The sequence below is a fragment of the Erithacus rubecula genome (genome assembly GCF_903797595.1).
Source record: "Erithacus rubecula genome assembly, chromosome: 2".
Taxonomy (NCBI): domain Eukaryota; kingdom Metazoa; phylum Chordata; class Aves; order Passeriformes; family Muscicapidae; genus Erithacus; species Erithacus rubecula.
In genome coordinates, this window is record NC_136685.1 from 49521187 (window position 1) to 49540388 (window position 19202).

The window sequence follows — 19202 nt, forward strand, 5'->3', positions numbered from 1 at the left end:
TAAACTCTTACCCTCAGAAATAGTCTTTTACATTATTTACCATCTTATTCACTATCACCTACTGCTCTGTGTCTTGGGGGTCAATAAAAATGAGAAAGCTTTCACATTATTTTTAAAGAACTGGAGAAAAAATGCTGGCAAAATAAGCATATTCTCAGATGTCATCAAGTCAAATTTAGTGTACCTTCATGTGCTTCTAGAACAGGTGCATGGGATAGTAATACTCAGTAGCTGGCTGGAGGGATGGATGTGAAACACATGGGAGGTGCATATGTATGGTTAGGTGAGGGAATAAACTGAAATGCACCACGTGAACTTCAGTACTAAAGAAGAAACAATACATGTATTTTCCTAAATGCAAAAATAGGAGGAGGGTTTTAATCCACAAAGCAAATAAAATAGCTCTCTCAAGTAGGAAGGCTTTTCCCAGAAATAAAGAAACACTCTGTACCATCAGTAAAAGACACATGGAGAAGGGAGCAACAAGAAATCTTAAACAAAAAGATACAAAACATACGGAAAAGTATAGGAACAACAACAATGAAACCCCTGATCTGGTGGCTGCAAGAATTGACAAACCCTTCTCTTTTGAATCTAACCTCAAGGCATAACATGAAAAATTGGTAAAAGCATTAATTGGAAGAAAACTGAGAGCTGGCATCTGCACAGCTAAAGAAAAAAAATGAAATTATATCCCTTTCAAATACTCAGTGAATTTAAGAGCAACTGAAAAATTCTGCAATAAATCTAAGAGGATACACAAAATAGGAGCTTAAAGAACACAGTTTTTAATGGCTAGCCTATTTAATGTCATTTTTTAAATGCCCAAATGTGTTAAACATTTTATGATACAATAAAAGGCTCAACCTCTGTCCTGAAGAATTCAATTTATGTTTAAAGCACAGATTAGGAAAAAAATGTATTTCATAAAATATTAATTGAAATTGGTAGTTTAAGACTACACCCTTCAGCTGGTTGCTTGTTAAGCTTACAGGTGCCTCAGTAGTGTGAAACCTGTATTTCATGTTGGAAAAAACATATCAGACAATAATTTTACATAAAGATTTAAAGAAGGAGAAGATAATGAAATGTGTGAGAATGAACAAAATACACTCTAAATTTCTAAAACTAATCAGATAATATTACTTCTAAATAATCAGATTGATGGACACTTCAGGACTCTGCTACTAAAAACAACAAAAAAAAAAATCATAATTAATCCCAAGGCTTAAACTAGCCTGACAGGTCTCTGATAGTTGGGTGACAGCAGGGAAGTTCATTTCACAGTCTTTATGATATGATGATAAGGTTCTTCCACCAAAATATCCAATTCTTGTCCTGAGGAGGTGTTTGACCTAAACTTCCTTTATTTCACTTTGGCAGAAAAAGAAAATAAATCTGAAAATAAAGCACCCAAAAAACCCAACCCCATAAAAAAAAAAAACAAACTGAAAAACCAACAAACCAAGCTAAAAATATTTGGGAGTTGTTATTATTATAACTAAACTAATATGCATTTAGTGGTCTGAAAGATTATTAATTTCCCAGCATGTATTTCCTTTTAGCACAATAATATCTTGAACTATCATCTCCACATATCAAACCTATCTCAAATCTCTGTATTAGCTGTATAGCTGATGAAAATCACTATTCATGAAAAACAATAGAAAGGATCATATTCAAGTGAATATAAACCAGTTTGCTGTTATCTAAACGTGAGACACAAACTGTGATATAAACATTTTAAGCCAGTCAGTAAAACTTGACCCACTAAAGCCCTTTCTCAACTCTTTGCGAATTGTGTTAACCACAGAGCTGGAAGCTGTTCCTGTGCTTTTTGTACCACCTTTCTAGGCACAGGAAAGGAGCACCACAAGAGAGACCTCTTTGCTTATGTCTTCCCCACCAACAGTGCTGAGTATTTCTGCCTAAGAGCCAGAAGGACCTGAAAACTCAGACAGCCAGCCCTGCTTTGTCCCAGCACAGAAGGGAAGTATGCAGCAGTAAATGTTTCTCCTGCCTCTGTGCCTCTGACCAGGGACCTTCCAGCAGCCAAACCAGCCACAGCAGGGCTGGGGCAAGGACTATCAGGGGCCCACACTCCCACTGCCAGCTTGATGTCTGGCTCTCCAGCACAATTCCCCAACAGCCCAGCCCGCACAGAGGAGGGCTTCTGGAAACCTGAACTTCTTCTCAGCTCTGATTTACAGCATGATTCCATGCAGAGTTGTACTGTGTCTCTGAGAATGTGGTACATTTGGGGGATACCTTATAGAGAGGGAAAAACAGGAACTTTTTTTACTGATCTTACTACTAACAGAAACATAATGGGAAATTGTATCCTAAGACTTGTGGAAAAATGTGACTCATGGCCAAAGAAGATGCCAGATTCTGGAAAAAATCATACTGCCTATCTTTGGCAGCTCTCCTTCACTTGCATTTGTAAATTCACTTTTTGCCTCTTGACATACATTGCATTGGGAACTTCACTACACATTTTACCAAGCAGCAAGGTATCAGAATCCATCTGCAAGTGTTGTCTGATGATGACAAACTAATAACAAGAGGGAATGATGGAGAGATAAGGGGAAGAGAGCCATCAAATTTAGCAAAAAGTAAAGACAGAACAAAATTAATCAAAAATCCAAAGAATATGAGGAAGAAAAAAAACTTTAATTGCCTATATTGCAAGGCTAGGAGACTTCTTAGTAAACAAGAGCTGGAATGGCTCATTTATGAGCATGAATTTTTCCTCATTGGCATAACTGAGACTTGATTGGGTGATCTGCATGACTGGAATACTGAAATCACTGCCTGTAATCTATTTAGGAAAGCAGAAGTTGGGAGAAAGAGTGCAAAAAGACATTCCACGTCAAAAAATGGCTTTTTCTAAGTGCTGACAGTGTGGAAGTGACAAATATTGGAAGTTTGAGGGCGAATATTTACCTGGCAAAGTACAAAGTACCAGCTGGGATTGGCTGCCAGTTGCCATTTCACAGCAGGAAGCCCCAGGCTCAGGTGAGTACCTGTCTATAGTGTAGGAGAACTAAATGGCTCTGTAATCACAGCAACTTCAGCCTGAGCAACATATGCTGAAGAAATTCTGCTGTCAAAGTTAACAATCTTCAAGAATACCAAAATTAAAGGTAAAAATTTCTAACATATTACTAGGTAAAAATGATGGTTATATCAGTACAAATTCTTAGATTTGCTGTTTGCACAGAAAACAAAGTCCAGTCAACAGTGATCCTATATTGCTTTTAATGGGTTGACTTCAATGAATTTATAGCAATTAAGAACCAAATTAAATGGAAGGGGGGAAAATAGTATCACAACATAATGAGCCTACATTGAAGTAGGAACCAAAGAAAATAAATAAAGGAAACAAAAGTTAAAGAATACACAATCATTTAATAATGGACCTCACCAGATTCAAGTAAATCAAGATAAATCAATTACAAAATTGAAAAGGCAATAAGACCTGCCATGGCTGCTAAGGTCAATAAGAAGAGAGACTATCTGGGCTTTTTAAAAAGGATATTAAAAGCAAATAAAAGAGAAGAACAATATTGGTTTTGCACTAGCAGACGGGAAATGCAGAATAAAGAATAATAATGCAGACAAACCATAGGTGCTCAGTGCATAGCCTCATTCTCTGTTTGGGAGGGAAGAAAGGAGAAATTTTATCATAGGGTAAGGCTGAAATATTTTCCATTCCGGTGGTAAATCCAGAGAATTAAAAGGCAGTTATTAAAAGCACACATTTCCAAATAAAAAGATGCAGGGGAATTTCATTGAGAAGTTTTAGAAAAATCTGCTAAAGAAATTCTCTGAACCATTAGTGTTGGTTCTCAATAAGAACTGGAGCACCAGAAAAGCCCCAGTGAAAAGGAGGAAAGCTAATGTTGCACCAGCATTTTGAAGGGGTAAATGACCTGTCAGTCTAACAGGCAATATGATGAAACAGCTGATATAAGACTCAATTAATAAAGAATGAAAGGAGGATGATTAATGCTGATCAACATGAGTTTATGGAAAACAAATCTTATCAAGCTAACTTGATGGCTTTTATTGATGAGATTACAAGATTGGATGATGATGGTAACCATGCTGATTCAAAAATTTTTGATTTTTTGAGCTCAATTTGATGACCATTTAATAAGGAAAACTAGAATTCAACATACAGCATATTCAGTTAGTTAAAAAGGTAGCTAATGATACATCTCAAATTAGAACTTTAAATAGAAAACAACTTCTGGACAAGTCAGTAGCACCTTTAGGTACTATCTACCTTTTTAAATAGTTCTACATAAAATGAAAAACAAAGGAAACTGCTACCTATATTGTATGAGGATGAAAAAATAGCGTCAGTGGCATGTTTTGAAGAGGACTGGTTGTTTTTATGTAACTTGGGTAACTTGGAAATCTGAACGTAAAGAAACATTTATCTGAGCAGGGCAAAGACAAGGCAATTCAGAGGGGATCCATGGAGACGCCTATCTCAGAAAGGAACCAGAGAAGGAGCTCCAGAGGTCATAGGAGATGAACAAGATGGACAGGACATTTTATGAGGATGATGAAAGGAAATCTGATATGAGGCTTTTTTGCATTTGAAAATGCCACATTCCTTAATAACATATTGAGTTCGCTTCCACAGCCCAAATTTCTAGAAAATATTGAAGTAGGGAGGATTAAAAAAAAAAAAAAGAAAAAAAAATAAAGTGTGAAAATTATTAAAGGAGTGAAAAATCTACCTAGTAGTATAATGCACAGGGAGACCAACATCTTTATCTTATCAAAAAGAAGATTATATATTAAAATGGCAACAGCCAAGCTTATAGAGAGAAGGAAACAACCTTTTTGATTTCTAAAGGGAACTTTTCAGTGGTGCTGTTAACAGTTGAGCAAAAGAAGTTCTTTAAAAATAAGGTTTAGACTAGAGATAAAATGAATCTTTTTGGTATTATTTATTCTACTGGATCTCTAAGATTTATTACAGAATAATTTTTGTATTCCTTGTTTTTAGAAAATTCTAAATAATGTCTGGAACAGTATTTCCCAAATTTAGTTCAATCAAAAATCAGCCCAGGGAAGACCTATCACCTATTGCAGAAAGCCAGTCTGGGTAAACAAAGGGACTCAATTTCGCCTAGAAAGCCACTAAAACGTTATAAACAAACTTAACTCGAGTTATTCCTCCCTCTGATCTGGTGTGTGAATTACAACGATCTGAGGAAAACAACAGGGTATTCCAAGATCAAGGTCCGGAAGAGATCATTAGACCTTTTCCTTCCTGCGGTTCACGAAGCCCGTTTGCGGAGCCCGCGCTGGCGCGGCTGGCTCTGCAGCGTGGTACAGCCGGGCTCCTGCATCCCGGGCAGGGCAGGGCAGGGCAGGGCAGGGCATCTGAGCATCCACAGCACCCGCAAGAGCCGGCGCCGTGTCTGTGCATGAGCGCAGTGCCCTCTTTTGACGGGCTTCAGCTCACAAAGGATATCAAGGTTCAGCGGCAGCCGAGCACTACGGGAGCTCTTCCAGCTGCTCAGAGCTTTGGAGACCGGCAGCTCATTCTACTTCTTCTATTTGCCCGTCAAATCTCCTCCTTGAATACAAGCCATATTTTCCCCTCTCTCCATTTTCCCCCAGTTCATAGTCACACTTGTCACACTTCTGTTTGTTTGTCAAAAGTCAGGATTTTAGTTTCATTGGCAACCAAAATATTTGCATGAAAACAGAGCCTGTTTATTTCAGAATTAAAAATTTGTTAAAATAATTTGTTGAATAGATTACATTAACTACAAACTAAATAAATGACAATTAGATTTGAGAGTGGCTTAAGGAAAAAAGCAACTTTCAATAACATTAATAGCAGAACACTTAGAATGTTAATGGGTATGCATCTATGATTTTATGACAGGGAAGTAAATAGGAAAAAAAAGTCACAAAGAATAATCTGACCTCCTCGTTGGCCAATTTTAAATGTGAGAAGAAATTCCAGCACTATGAAAATGATTTCTCCCTTGTGTTACCTTGCCCTAGGCCAAATGAGAACACATTTATTTTCCAGATGAGGTATATAAGAAGCAGAATGTTTAATCGACTTGCTAAAGGTTACACAAGTTTACAGGAGACAGATAAGAAAAATTTATTGTGGATGTCTAAAGTACCTAACATATGAAGTGTTTCAAACCTCTGTATGCAGATCTACTGAAATGTAGGATCAATAATATTAAATTACCTATACAATGCTTTAATGTCCACAAGTGAGAAAACATTGACTAAAAATAAAGTAGAGATAGCATTATTAGACTGGTTTTTTTCCCCAGAAAGAGTAATAAGTGCACAGAAAATTACAGTGTTAGTTAAGAAAAACATTGTGCAAACTGTGTCCACAGAGAGAAAAGATAAGCCTTCAGGTTGACAATTTTGTAAACCATGCTCCTTTGAGAAGCAAGACAACATGGCAAGGAATTCCTCCTTCCCTCCAATTCTTATTTTTCCCATTCTCCCACAGAAGGTGGAGTAGTCTGAAAAATGCCAAAGCTATTGCATCCTTAATGTCTCTCCAGCTGTGTGGAAAACAGCAGCAGGGATGCAGTGACAGCACTTGGCTGCCATTGATCTGTAGCCCCAGAGCAGGGTTTTGCCACTTGTGGTGTGCTGCACTTGGTGCCCCAGGAAGGTCAGACACCCTTGGACACTACTCTGCTGATCTCTGCTCATACCCTGTTCATACCAGTGTTCATAATGGCAGGTATGTAATGCTGCATTGTCCACGAAGCCAGTATAGGACAGAGTTCCAGGGACACATCATTCTCTTCTTCAATCTAACAGCTTGGTGAACTTTCCCATCCTATTCCCTTGTCCCTTGCATGCACAGGAGAAGTGTTGAAGATTGCTTCTATCAATACTTCATCCACTCATTACCAGTAATAAAATGTCTAGAAAATTCCCTTAATGGTTAGTATTGCTGAGTAGAAATGACACATCACATTATTTCCAAAATCTAGTCACTTAGAATCAGTCAAGAAACTGAACAGATTAAATGAATGTATTATCCTTATTACTGTTATTACTTACATCTCATCTAAGATACGGATTCTATTGTTGAATCATAAAGTAAAATCTTATTATTTTCTTTACACCAGTTCCAGTGACTCAATATTTCTCTCCATAAGGGAAAAGGGAGATTGCTCCTGTTTCCAGGAGCCAGAGTGTATGACATGGCTTCAGATCTCCAGCACAGGTTGGTAGGAATAACAGATTTTGGAAATAGATACTAAGGACTTTTTCATCTTTGTACAAGCTATGATGTATCAGTAGGCTTTCCACTTCTATTTTTCATTTCATTGATGAAAGGATGCCCCTCCTAATTTATCTCACCCTCTGGCTAGTTGTTGTCTGGTGACTTTTACAAGTCTTAAATTCATGCCTGAAAGGGATAACACTGCTCTTCTTGTTCAGTTAAAACAAAGACTTACTTAGAAAATGTACACATTTAAACCCACTTAATGTTTCAAATATCATTATTTTCAGTAGCAACTGCTTCTTAGTTAAATGGTTTTTCAGGCATCAGACTATTATATGACAGATGATTTTGTCACTATGCAAAATGTGAAACCTGTAATCAACTTGTTATGGCATTTCACAAAAGTATGTGACAGTAAAATAAGTAAACTGTCATTTGGGCAATCAAGTCTTGAAATCCTGCAGGAGGTAAAAAAAAGTACCTGACACTCAATCTTCATGGTAGAGATGATGTTCAAAAAAAATTGTTTAACACTGTCTCAGAGGTTTGAATAGAATTTTTATTGCAGTGTGCTTAAGCCTGCAATAATTTTATATTATGTTTTAATCACTTATTTTTCCCCCTAATTGACTCTTTCCCCAGAAAATCATCATGAACATCACACAGCAAGGTCTGCTCTGTTAAAAAGGTGTTGTTTAAATTGAAACAGTATTTTCCCTTTGCTATTGATGACAACATTATCAATTACAAAGCATTTTCAGACTGGTTTGGTACTAGAATGGATGCAGTGGGTAGGAGCCCATGCTGATTTACTGGCACCTGGGACAGCCTGGGGAGGTGGTGCTGGCAGCAGCAAGCTCCTACACGGCTGGAATGTTTGGGATGACACGCTGCTGAACCCACACTGTGCTGCCTTAACGGATTTCACCCAAAAGTTTTATTAAAGGAGAGGGATAGAGAAGCTACAGCCCATAAGCTGCTAGTGGCTCTTCCCGCCACTCTGTTTGCCTGCAGCTTGTTCTTGCAAATCCTTGTTTGCTCCTGTGGCTGCTGGCTGGCAGCTGCACCCTCCTTGGGCTGCCTTTTCCCCCAGGTGCTCCTCCAGGCTCAGGGAAGAAGCAGACTAGGGTTAGGCTGAAAACCAGGTAGTAGGTCCTGTCAAACCACAGGGAAGGCACTCTAGGGGACACAGGCTTTCACCATTTTGCCACCAAAAGGCGTGTTCCCCTCTCGTCTCCAAAGAGCAGACATCCTGGGTGTACAGGCACTAGCAATGAGCTCCTATAACTGGAAGTGTAAAATGAATCTGTAGCCTCCTGTTTCCAGTCATTAGTGACAGGCAAAGATTTTGGAACTGATCTCTTCCCAGAAATGAGTTACAGAAATGGGAATAAAATTACACTTGATTGAGAAGACTAGAGGGAAAGGGGGAAACCTATTTTTATCTGCTCATTTTTTTTCCCCTCTTTATGATTACCAAATCAACTGTTGGAACCACTGTAACCTACAAGTTAATGTTTTGCACAGAATAACCTTCACTGAAGAGCACTGCACAGCCTGCCTTCGAAGAAAATTGGTTTTGTTTTGATAAAGTTATGAACAGTTGGAAATTACTCACTGAGCACACATAACAGGCTTTTTGTTAAGCCTAACTAGGAACCTAAAAAAACAGTATTGCTGTGTACACAGCTGATTTTGCTGAAGCTGCAGGGCCCCAAGAACAGGCTTAGACTGGAGTCAAAAAGGCCCTGACCTGAGCATTTGACCCAATGAGAGCTCAATCCTGTGGCTCACTTTGAGTCCTCTCGATAAAAGAGATTAAGCAGATAAAAGTAATATGGAGAAAGGAAGTTTGTGAGGGCAGATAAGCTACAGACCAGGGGGAAGTGGATAACAGCAGAGTAATAGACATATTTACATTAAAGGTACTTAGGAGAGGGCAAACAAGTTGAGATTCTCACTACAATGCAAAGCTATAGGAGAAGGTGTTTAGAAGAAAAAGGATCAGGGAGCTTTGGGAAGCTGTTGGAGTCCATGGAGATTGTCATTTTGGACTCATTTATTAATGCCCACATTTTCCTTAGGAACCTCCCACTGTAATCTGAACAACCAGATCAGTTATGGGCACAGAGAGAGAACTGTTTGTTTCTTCACAAGAGTCCAAACAAGTACAAGCTGCCCTTTCTGTTAGCTTCCCAGCTCCCAGACTCAGATAGTGATATTAACTGCTCTTGCCACTGCAATGTGCTATAGGATGACCCTGCCTGAGCAGGAAGCTTGGACCCGATGTAGTCCCTTCAAACTCTATCCATTCTGTGATCCTGTAAGAGTAAACATGATATGCTGAAGAAGTTAAAAAAGACTGTTTGAGTTGAGGTACCTGAACTATTCTCTGATTTCTGAGCCTCAATTGTTCCACAGCTTCACTTGTTCTCAGCTATGGCTACCCTAGTAGCTGCCTCCTTAGATCCTGAAATGAATATGTTCACTGTGTTTTGACTGGTCCATACTGTCACCACAGAGGCTGACAATCAGAACGTACACATGGAACAGAGGACAAACACCATCACTTTAGTTTATGTTTTGCTTCCCTGTGGAGTGCTCATTACACTATGAGAATTTTAGGAGTTGCAACTGATCATTTGACAGTTTGCCAACTATTTTGACAAAATTGCTTATAAAATGAGAGCAAACTAAGTGAGGTTCTAAGCTTCCAGAGAGCTTCCAGTTTTACAGGATATCTGTGCTGCAAACAAATATGTGGTCAGGAAATCCAGTGACGTTCCTGCAGTTCATAATTGTTGATGTCACCGATAAAACTACTTCTGCTAATGGGCAGCTCAGTAAGAGTGACCTGGTGCAAATGCAATGTCAAGCTCGTTGCTGATGACACAGCAATTAACAACCTCTGGAGGCTGATTGACAGATCAGATCCTGACACATAATTTCCCACCAACATGATGTATTCTGAATGCTTTTAACTGCAGAGGAAGGCCGGATCACTAAGTGCAAATGTTCCTCACCATAATGGTGGGCAGCACCAGTTCCCTGACACCAATTAATATTTTTTTCTACAAAACCAATCTTGCCCTTCTTTCCCTGCCCTCACCCTCCAGCTCCTAGCCTCTGCCTCGGATCTCCCCCAGCCTTCCAGGTCAGACTGTTCTGATCTCCTCCGCCGGTGCCCTCTGCTCGGGTGGGAGCGCCGCCGGAGCTGCGGGAGCGGCGGTCCCGGGAGCTCTCCCCGGTGCCGGCGGCAGCGCAGCGCGGCTGGGGCGGCTTCCCCTGCAGCGCCGCCCGCGGCCCGCCAGGCGGCAGCAGCGCGCGGCACCGCGGGGCTGCGGCCGCGCCGGCTCCGCGCCCGCGGCCGGGCCGCGCTCCCCGGCCAGCCCCGCCGTGACCGCGGGCCGGGCCGGGCCCCGTGCCGCCCAGCACGGCCCCTCGGGCAGCGAGGTGGGCGCGGGGAGCTGTTCCGCCGACACAAAGGCGCCCGGGAAGGTGCAGCGCGCCCGCGCCGGCAGAGCGGAGGCGCCCCCGCCGCTGCGCCGCCTCTCCGCGCCCTCCCGCGGGGAGCCCCCGGGAGAGGGGTTCCCACAGCCGGGGCTGCCTGAGCCCTACCGGGAGGAGGAGGAAGAGGAAAGCGGGCGGGGGAGCAGCTACGCCGTGGGCTCGCTTCTGCGAGCGTGAACCCAGCTTAGCGCCGCCGCCCGCCTCGCCTCCCCGTCCGTCCGTCCCTCCCTCCCTTCTCCCCTCCTCCCCCCGCCTCCCCCCGCCGCAGACGGCTGCGAGCCCGGATGGTTTGCGAGCGGAGTTGAGGGGGCAAACTTTGAAGCCCAGATGCCTCTGGGGCTGCGCGGCAGAGCGCGGCTGCTCCTGCAGGCACCTGCCGCCGCCCTCCCCCCGGCGCTGCCGCCCTCCGCGGGGGCGGCCGGCCCCGCTGCCCGCGACCGCCGAGGCGGCGGGCGCTGCGGCCGCGGCTGAGGGCGGGCGGGCGGCGGGCGCGCCCCCATGCGGGTCCCGGGCTGGGGAGCGCCGGCGGCAGGCGGGAGCCGGGCGGCGGCCGGGCGGTGCTCTCCCGCCGCCTGAGTGGGCGCGGCGCGGGACGGCGGCGCGGGGTGCCGGGAGCCATGGGCTATTGCAGCGGCCGGTGCACGCTGGTGGCCGTGTGCGGCGCGCAGCTGGTGAGTGGCGGCGGGGGCGGCCCGCGAGCAGGGGGGAAGGAAGGAAGGAAGGCGGGAGGGAGGGAAGGAAGGAGGGGGCGCGGGGCGGCTCCCCCGCTGCCCGGAGCGGGGCCCGGGGAGGGGCAGGGTGGGAAGGCAGCGCCCGCGCTTTGGGCGAGGAGCGGCCGGGCGGGCCGGGATGGGGCTCCGAGCGAGGCGGCACGGTGGGAAATAGGGGCTGTGTTACAGGTAGTTCGGCGGGGCTATGCGGGGGAGGCTGCGCTGGGCGCACGGCGGAGTTAATAAACTCGGGCAGTTCTTCCAAGCGTTGAGCCAAGTTGGTACCTGGTTTCCTTTGACTGGCCCTGTGTAAGGCAGAGACGCGTGTCAGGGGTGATGCGCTGCTTGCAAACAGTTTGCCGTACAGGTGTGTGTCTGTGTGAAGTTGTCACGCCTGAGCTGTTCTGCAGATGTGGGGTTTTTTTGGTCTTCTTTCAGACTTGTTGTCCAGTGTATTTTAACACTGTATCATTATGTTGCTACAGAACTCAACCGTGTATTTGTATTTACCTTTGAAAGAGAATTGTGGCAGCACTTGTAAGCTCAGCTACCAGCGAAACTAGACTGAGTTTAAAAAGTAGGCACTGAGATACAATAACAAAGAAGCTGCCTAAAAATAGATCTGCAAGATGGTTAGACTGTGTAATTGTATTGTGGCACTTTGAAAGAGACGGGGTTTAAAGTTAAGAAACTCATATCCCTACCTGTCATGTATACATGGGCTATTTCATTGTTGTGAAATCAGATACATGATGTAAGAATTCCTGTGGATTTGGATGCAATGACATACAGATAAAGACCTATCAATGGAGTATGCCCCATTTCTTATTCTCATTATATTGAATGTTCATGTGCTGGCAGAACAGGTGCTGGAAAGCACCTTTGTTAAGCAGTTAACCTTATGGCAGAAAAGAAATATTCCATGTAACTCCATCCCTCTACCTCTTACTGAATAGTTTTGCTGAGAAAGTGTAAGTCAGTGTCAATAGCAACCAGCATTGTTGCCAATTTCTTTCCTCCAGGCAGGCACTAAGAGAACTACAGAAGAAGAAAAAGAATAGATTTCAGGAACCAAATCTCTAAAACAGTATGTAAGAAAGAAAGATGTGTTAGCAGATCAGAAATCCTCAATGCCTGTGATCTTTTTATCATTTGTCATCAATCCTTAATTCTTTTGCATTCTGCAAAACAATACATTTTATTTGTATGTGCTGTTCCCCACCTAAGTTTTTTTAATTCTTTATAACTGGATGTATCCTATCAGACATGATTTATTAATGTATACTGTCTAAAAAAGAATCTTGAATAGTAGTAATAGAGTGAATCTTAACTGGAATAGTAGGAATGTAGCCTTTTACAGCAACTGGGAAACATAAAATTAATGACTGAAGATATTCAGATACATTGAAGTTTCAGAGGCATACTCTTTTTTTTTTTTTTTTTTAAATTTTCCTTCAAAAGGGACAAAAATGGTTTAAATTGTGCCTCTTACAGAGGTTTTTTGTTTTTTGGGTTTTTTTTAAACACATTTAACAACCAGGAGATGATGATTACTATAGAATGGGCTAAGACGTTGAATCATTGTTTTTTTGAAAGTTTGCGAAGGAAAGCATATTTGCTAACTCATGGTGACAAAAAAATGCATGCAGAACTCATAAAAACATCAACAGAAATGCCCTGTAGGAATAGATCAGCAGGTGGATCAGCAGGTAAGGTAATGAAGAACTGTAGCATTACTTTCTACATGAAGCTTCCTACAAGTGATTGTAAACTAAAGGGTCAAATAAACATATTTTTTAAAAATAAATACTGTTTTCTGGAGTAGTAAGGAAATTTTCAAGAGAAAAATAAACTGAAAGCTAACTTGAAAATTTATTGAGCAAGAAAAGGATGTGCTAACAGCAACGCAAACTTCTGAATCACGCTTGGCCTGTGTCATGACATTTAGATAGGTTAAAAGCAGGAGTAATCACTTAAATAAGAAAAAGGAGATGGAATGGAAAAAATGTGCATTTTATTAAAATCACATGTCATATTCTTTCATGTGCCATATCCCATCAGATGGGAATAGGTTATGAGTTTTAAGTCAAGGAGATTTAACTCTCCTCAGTAGGCCCATGGGTGATTAATCGGTTGTCAGTACTTTTTTAGGTAGAGTCTACTTAAAGGAGCAAATGCTGTCAAGATTCATCCTGGAATTAACAGCCATGTTAATGCAGATGCAAATCAAAAAAAAAGGATCTAGTAGTTGTCTGGCCTGAGGAGGTGGGTGTGGGAAGAATTTCCACAATAATAACCATACTTAAAAAAAAAGTGTAATAGTTAAATATGAAGACTATGTGTTACTGGTACCTGGGATTCAGTTTTAATCATATTTGAGTAGAAAGTACACTTCAGTTTTGGGGAAAAAAGTTGGTAAAAAGAAAGGTTTCTGTCTTTTTTTTTTAAAAGTAAGTATGCTCTTCTATCTCTACAAAGCTAGGGTGTGGTAATCTGATTGGTGTCTGTAGGCACGACACAATAAACAGTATTGTATAATACCTCAGTTCATTAGAGAAGCTGTTGCATACTGTATGTACATAAATGATGTAGATGTCACAAATGGGTAAAAAAGGGGGTTATTTCAAATACTGGTGCAGGAGTAGAGCTGTATTAGCTCGAGAGACCCTGCACAAGAATTATTTTCATAAATGCATTTTAAGTGCTCATAGTTAAGGCAACAACTGTATACCATCAGATTATCAGAAACCTCAAGGAATGCCTCTGCTCTCAAGGGCATAGTGATCATTGCTGTCTGCTTATTAACATACATATACCTTGCTGTTTGTGCTCTCATTTGTACTATGGAAAACAGCCTTTGACAGCTCATTTTCCTCTGCATTTGTAGCCAGTGAGAAAAATTAGCAGCAAGTAAAAGCTAATTTTGTTCATGTTAGAAGCAAGGCATTGTCTTCTGTATACAAAATTAATTATCTCTCTCTATATATATATATTTAAGATACTTGTTCATTTGCCTTCTGAAGAGAACCCTGAGCCCAGGGGCACTGGTGGTTTTTGTTGTATGGTAAATATCCTGTACAATAAAAGACTTCTCTGCTATTTCATTTTGTCCTTTAAAGCTTTTTTTTTTTTTTTTGGGGGGGGGGTGTGTTTCCTTTTCTATTAATAGCCTGCATCAGTAGCACTAACATCTTATTGCCTAGTCTTTTTAATAGCAAGAGCAGCAAAGGTGAAACTGCCAAGATTATTTTGCTTTCTGGAAGCCTTCAAGAGCCCCACAGAAACCGGTTTGAAACTTTCTTCTTTCCCATTGTTGCTGCTTGGAAAAACTTGGAGCATGACAAAACAGAAAAAAGTACAGCATGTTTTCAACTTGGAAGATCTCCCCACCAAGTGCAGTGACGAGGAAGGACAGTATTTCATACAGAAACTTTAAGTCCCCATTAATCATTGCTGTATTGTTTCTCACCATCAGACAAAGATTGCCATACTCCCAAGGCTAATTAGATAACAGATAATTCAGCTTTTACACTCCCTTCTCTTAGTTTCCATCTGTATTTACTGAATTCATTAATATAAATATTTCTTTAAAATTTGCTTGTTCTGCCTATTTTTTCTTCCTTTTTTTTTTTTTTTAAGTATGCTGTATTGCAGTTACATATTACAACTGAGTATTAAAAACCATACAAAATTTGCAAGCAAGCCATATATATATATGCAAAGGGTCAATTAGTCATTCTGAAGTGCTGGATCTGATGGTCTAGAAAAGTGTGTATTACAAAGTACATATCCCTGAATCTCTGAAAACTGGTGTCTTTCACAAGCAGTAGTGTATAATGCTTGTAGTTTCTCTTTTCTCTTGCTGACTCTTCTTAGCTGGGGCTGTGAACACACTGACACACATCCTCGTGGTGACTCTTGCTGAACTCATCCTGTTACAGTTCTGGCTGAAGCCACTGTCCAAGTCTGTCATGCTGGCCCAAGCAGAACAAAGAGACATGCAGACTCGGTTGGGTTGTTAAGAGGCCAAATATTTTGAGCTAATGAAAATAATGATCAAAATGCAAATGGTTTGTATAGAGTGTCCCTGTTCTGTACTTTTCCACAAATGAATAAAGTTAATTAAGAGAAAATTAAAATACTTTGTTTCAAAAACTGTTTCAGCTGAGGTAATTTCTATACTTAACCATGATATTGGTGTCCATAAACATATATTTAATTGCCTGTTGGACGTGGAGATATGTGTTTGAACTGCAGCAGGTAAAGTGGTGGAACCCAGTAAATGAATTATATACAAACTTGTATGGAAAGAAGCATCTACCATATTTCTTCTATGACAAGAGGTGTCATGAGAGATGTCCATAATCTGTATTGCACACCTGATATAAGACTTCACTTTCTTGTACTCTTCCAGTTCTCCTTTTCATTATTAAAAATTGGCACATGTAATTAAAGAGAACAGAGCATGATACTTGGGGGAAAATCTGCCTTAGTGATCACTCCTGTAAAGTTTAGATTTGCCGTTTTAAAATATGAATAGCAAATATTACGCTCATTCAAACACTTAAGGAACAGTGTTCATGGCAGGTTCTACTCTATATCACAAATCTGGCTACAAGGTTTAATAAAGTTTAATGTCATGAATATTCTTACTTTGAGAAAACCTCAAGTTTTAAGAGTTTGGAGATTGAATTACCTCAGGACTTTCAGTGAGTGAAGTTTGCTGGTTTAGAGTTCAGTTCCCACTGTGAGCAAAGCAAAGGCAATCACAGTGGATATTCTTTAGAATTATCTATCTGGAAGTATTATGCAATAAAGAATATATATATTTTTAATATAGGGTCTTATACCATGCATAGTGTCAGGGTACTTTGTCACAGCACACCAGACTACTTTAAAGGGAAGAGGTAGTGAAGTTTTGGGACTTTGCTTTAATTGCTGGGGAGGAGGTTTTTTTTCTTTTTGTATGTGTGTTTTGATTGTGTTTCATTGTCACTGCTGCCAATGGTTTTCTATAGCAGCTTTAGGAGAGAAGTGTCTGCAGTGGAAAATTCTGATGACATGTACATGTTCCTACGTTTTCTGCTAGCAAAAGGGAAATGAAAAACGTGGGCTTTTTACATGGAATGGAAAGTGATGCTACTGTGCTTAGCTGTGGATCTGTGATTTTATCAAACTGCAAAGAATAGAAAGAATTGGTTTCTGTGTTTTGGATAGTACTTAAATGTAAGTGCTGCCTTTGAAATTGTGACTGTCAACAACTTGTGTCTGTCCTTTCTTTAAAGTCTTGCTTCTTGCTTTGTTTCAAATTTTGATAGGAAAGTGAAAGTTTCATTGTATCCAAAAATCATGTGATCGTGCTAGCAATGAAAAGGAAACAGTCTGTGAATAGCAGACTTTCAGCAGATGCGTGTTTGAGAGCTATTGTATAACACTAAGGAGTAGATTCTGAGGTGTTGCTAGAAATAGATAAACCAGAAACTTGATTATGAATTCAGAGAGCTAGCATCTCTTGTCATGAGAGAATATATAGCAATTTTTTAAAGCTTGTGAGGCCTTGGTAGAAAAATAAGCACTTAGGTTTTTATTCTGTTTTTGACATAAAATACGCATGATTCATAACCAAACTTTTTTTCCTTATAACTTGAGCTCAAAAGGGGTGATGAATGCAAAAAATGAATGTTTGAGGCAACAGTCCATTATATAATTTAGTCTTAGTGGATTAACATTTGCTGTGAATGGGATGGTATTATTTTTTGTAGAAGTGTGAATGAATAAAAACGGAGTGTGTTGTGTTAAGTTACAGGGGTAAAAGATTTCTGACCAGCTGAATAACATTTTATTTCACTGCATTTTGAAGCTCTTTTAGAGTTCACTTAGAACACTCAATGTTCCTATACTCTAGTGTTTGGTAGGAAGGAAAAAGTTTGAGAGGTGTCGAATGAGCTACCTGGTTATAGGCACCTAGAATATCTAGCAAAGTTACTCTTCTTATATAGCCATGGGGAAAATTTGTGACGGTAGGAATTAATTTCGTATTGACAGAGACTTGAGCAATGAGTGGTTCTGTAGTTTTATTTTCATTTGTTTTTGGTTTTTTTCTGTTGCTTTACAAAATACACTAAGTAAGAATTTTAAAAATACACCACAGTTTTTCTCTACTCAGTCTGTAGTCAATGAAGGGAAATATCTCATTTTGTAGTTAACAGAAAGGAGCAGATTCTGTGGTTGAAAACAGAAACATAATATTTTAGGTTGGTAGTGACTATTATCCCAGGCTGGGCTGTGAGAATGTACACAGTGCAAAGTGCAGCAGATAAGGTGTGAAAACAAGTACTTGGTGAATTGTTCCAGAAATTAATCTAAATCCATATGGGATCTTCTCAGTATTATGGTGCATTTGATGACACGGATGTCAATATCCAGTTTCATTTAGCATGACATTTTTAAAAACTCCCCTGAGCTTAGGGACTGGTGAGATCCAGACAGTGTTTACTCTGGAGGCTAATGTCAGTGAACTGTTTGTGTATCCCATTACACTCCAAACTTCAGTTTTGGTCCCATGGTTCCCACTGAGCTCAAGAGATTATCCCAGGTGTAAAATGCCGAAAGAGACAGTAGATTCCGGTGGTGTTTTATAAAAGGTATGCCAGAAATTTCAAATTTTTATTGGATTTCATTTAAGGTTCTGAATTCAAATGACATTTGATGGAGAATAACAATAGAGAGTATTTTCAGATTTGGAAGAGGACAAGACTATTGATGATCTCACTAAGTCAGAATAATCTCTCTAGGCTTCCCTGCAATCAGAAGGAGGAGTCCATGAGGGGACAGGTCAGAATGTCTAATGTTGTTTCTTGGCTTAAACTGACCATTAGAGTTTTACCTTAAGTGGTCTTCAACTCATGTAGGCTTTTTGAGAGTGGGAGAGAGAAGAAAAATCACAGACCCATTGTATAGTGTTAGTCATTCACAGTACTTATTACTTATATTTTCTTTCATCTTGAATTTTCACGTGTTATTTTAGTGAGGAGTGTTTGATTTTAAATACAATTGTGATCTAGAGATTGAGAAATGCTGTTTTGGAAAGGTATTTGTGTCTTCATTGACTGTCAAAAGAAGCTAAGGAGCCTGCTTTCACTAGAACAATGTCAGTCTTTTGCTATGATGCTAAAATCACATGGATAAAACCAATTTATGCTCACTTTGGAGTTTGGATAATTTTTCTTTAGCTTCCAAAAGAAGTGAAGAAGACAGGGAGCATTGTAAATAATGTGCGATCAATAATGTGCTGAAAATGTAACTTTAAAGAATCAGACAGTTTGTTATCATCCAGATTAGTCTTCATTTATTTGATCACAGTGAGTGAAAGTGAGGGACTATTCAGTGCTACCTAACTTGTAAAGTAGAATGGGTGCAATAGTTGCAATGACATTTTCTTGCCCCTGTGGCAAATAAACATTTCACAGTTCATTATTTTATGTCCTCTCCCCAGTTGTACATGTACCAGCTGGATGGCATCAGAGAATCGTTTAAGCATTTTATCATTTTATAACCCTCTGATGGAAATGACATTTAGAAGAAAAATTACTGATTTCTGTGTTCACTAAAGAGTAAACATGCATAGCTAATGGTTCTATTCACCACAGATCATACTTATGCATTTTTAATAAAAACTTGATTTTAATTCATACATAACTTATGAGAAATGTTTATCAATTTGGAGATCTGAT

At 40.4% G+C, this 19202-nt stretch overlaps 1 protein-coding gene across 3 annotated transcripts in view; it reads left to right on the forward strand.

Moving 5' to 3' along the window:
• Positions 1–11324: 11324 nt before the first annotated feature.
• Positions 11325–19202, forward strand: part of NKAIN2 (sodium/potassium transporting ATPase interacting 2) — a gene marked incomplete at its 3' end in the record, with an annotated part of 503254 nt that continues 495376 nt past the window's right edge. For all 3 annotated transcript variants that reach the window (XR_013776731.1, XM_079325770.1, XM_079325771.1), the window contains exon 1: positions 11325–11430. Coding sequence is in view for 2 of the 3 variants with exons in the window: in XM_079325770.1 (XP_079181896.1) it covers positions 11377–11430 (54 nt within the window). The remainder of the gene's footprint in view (positions 11431–19202) is intronic.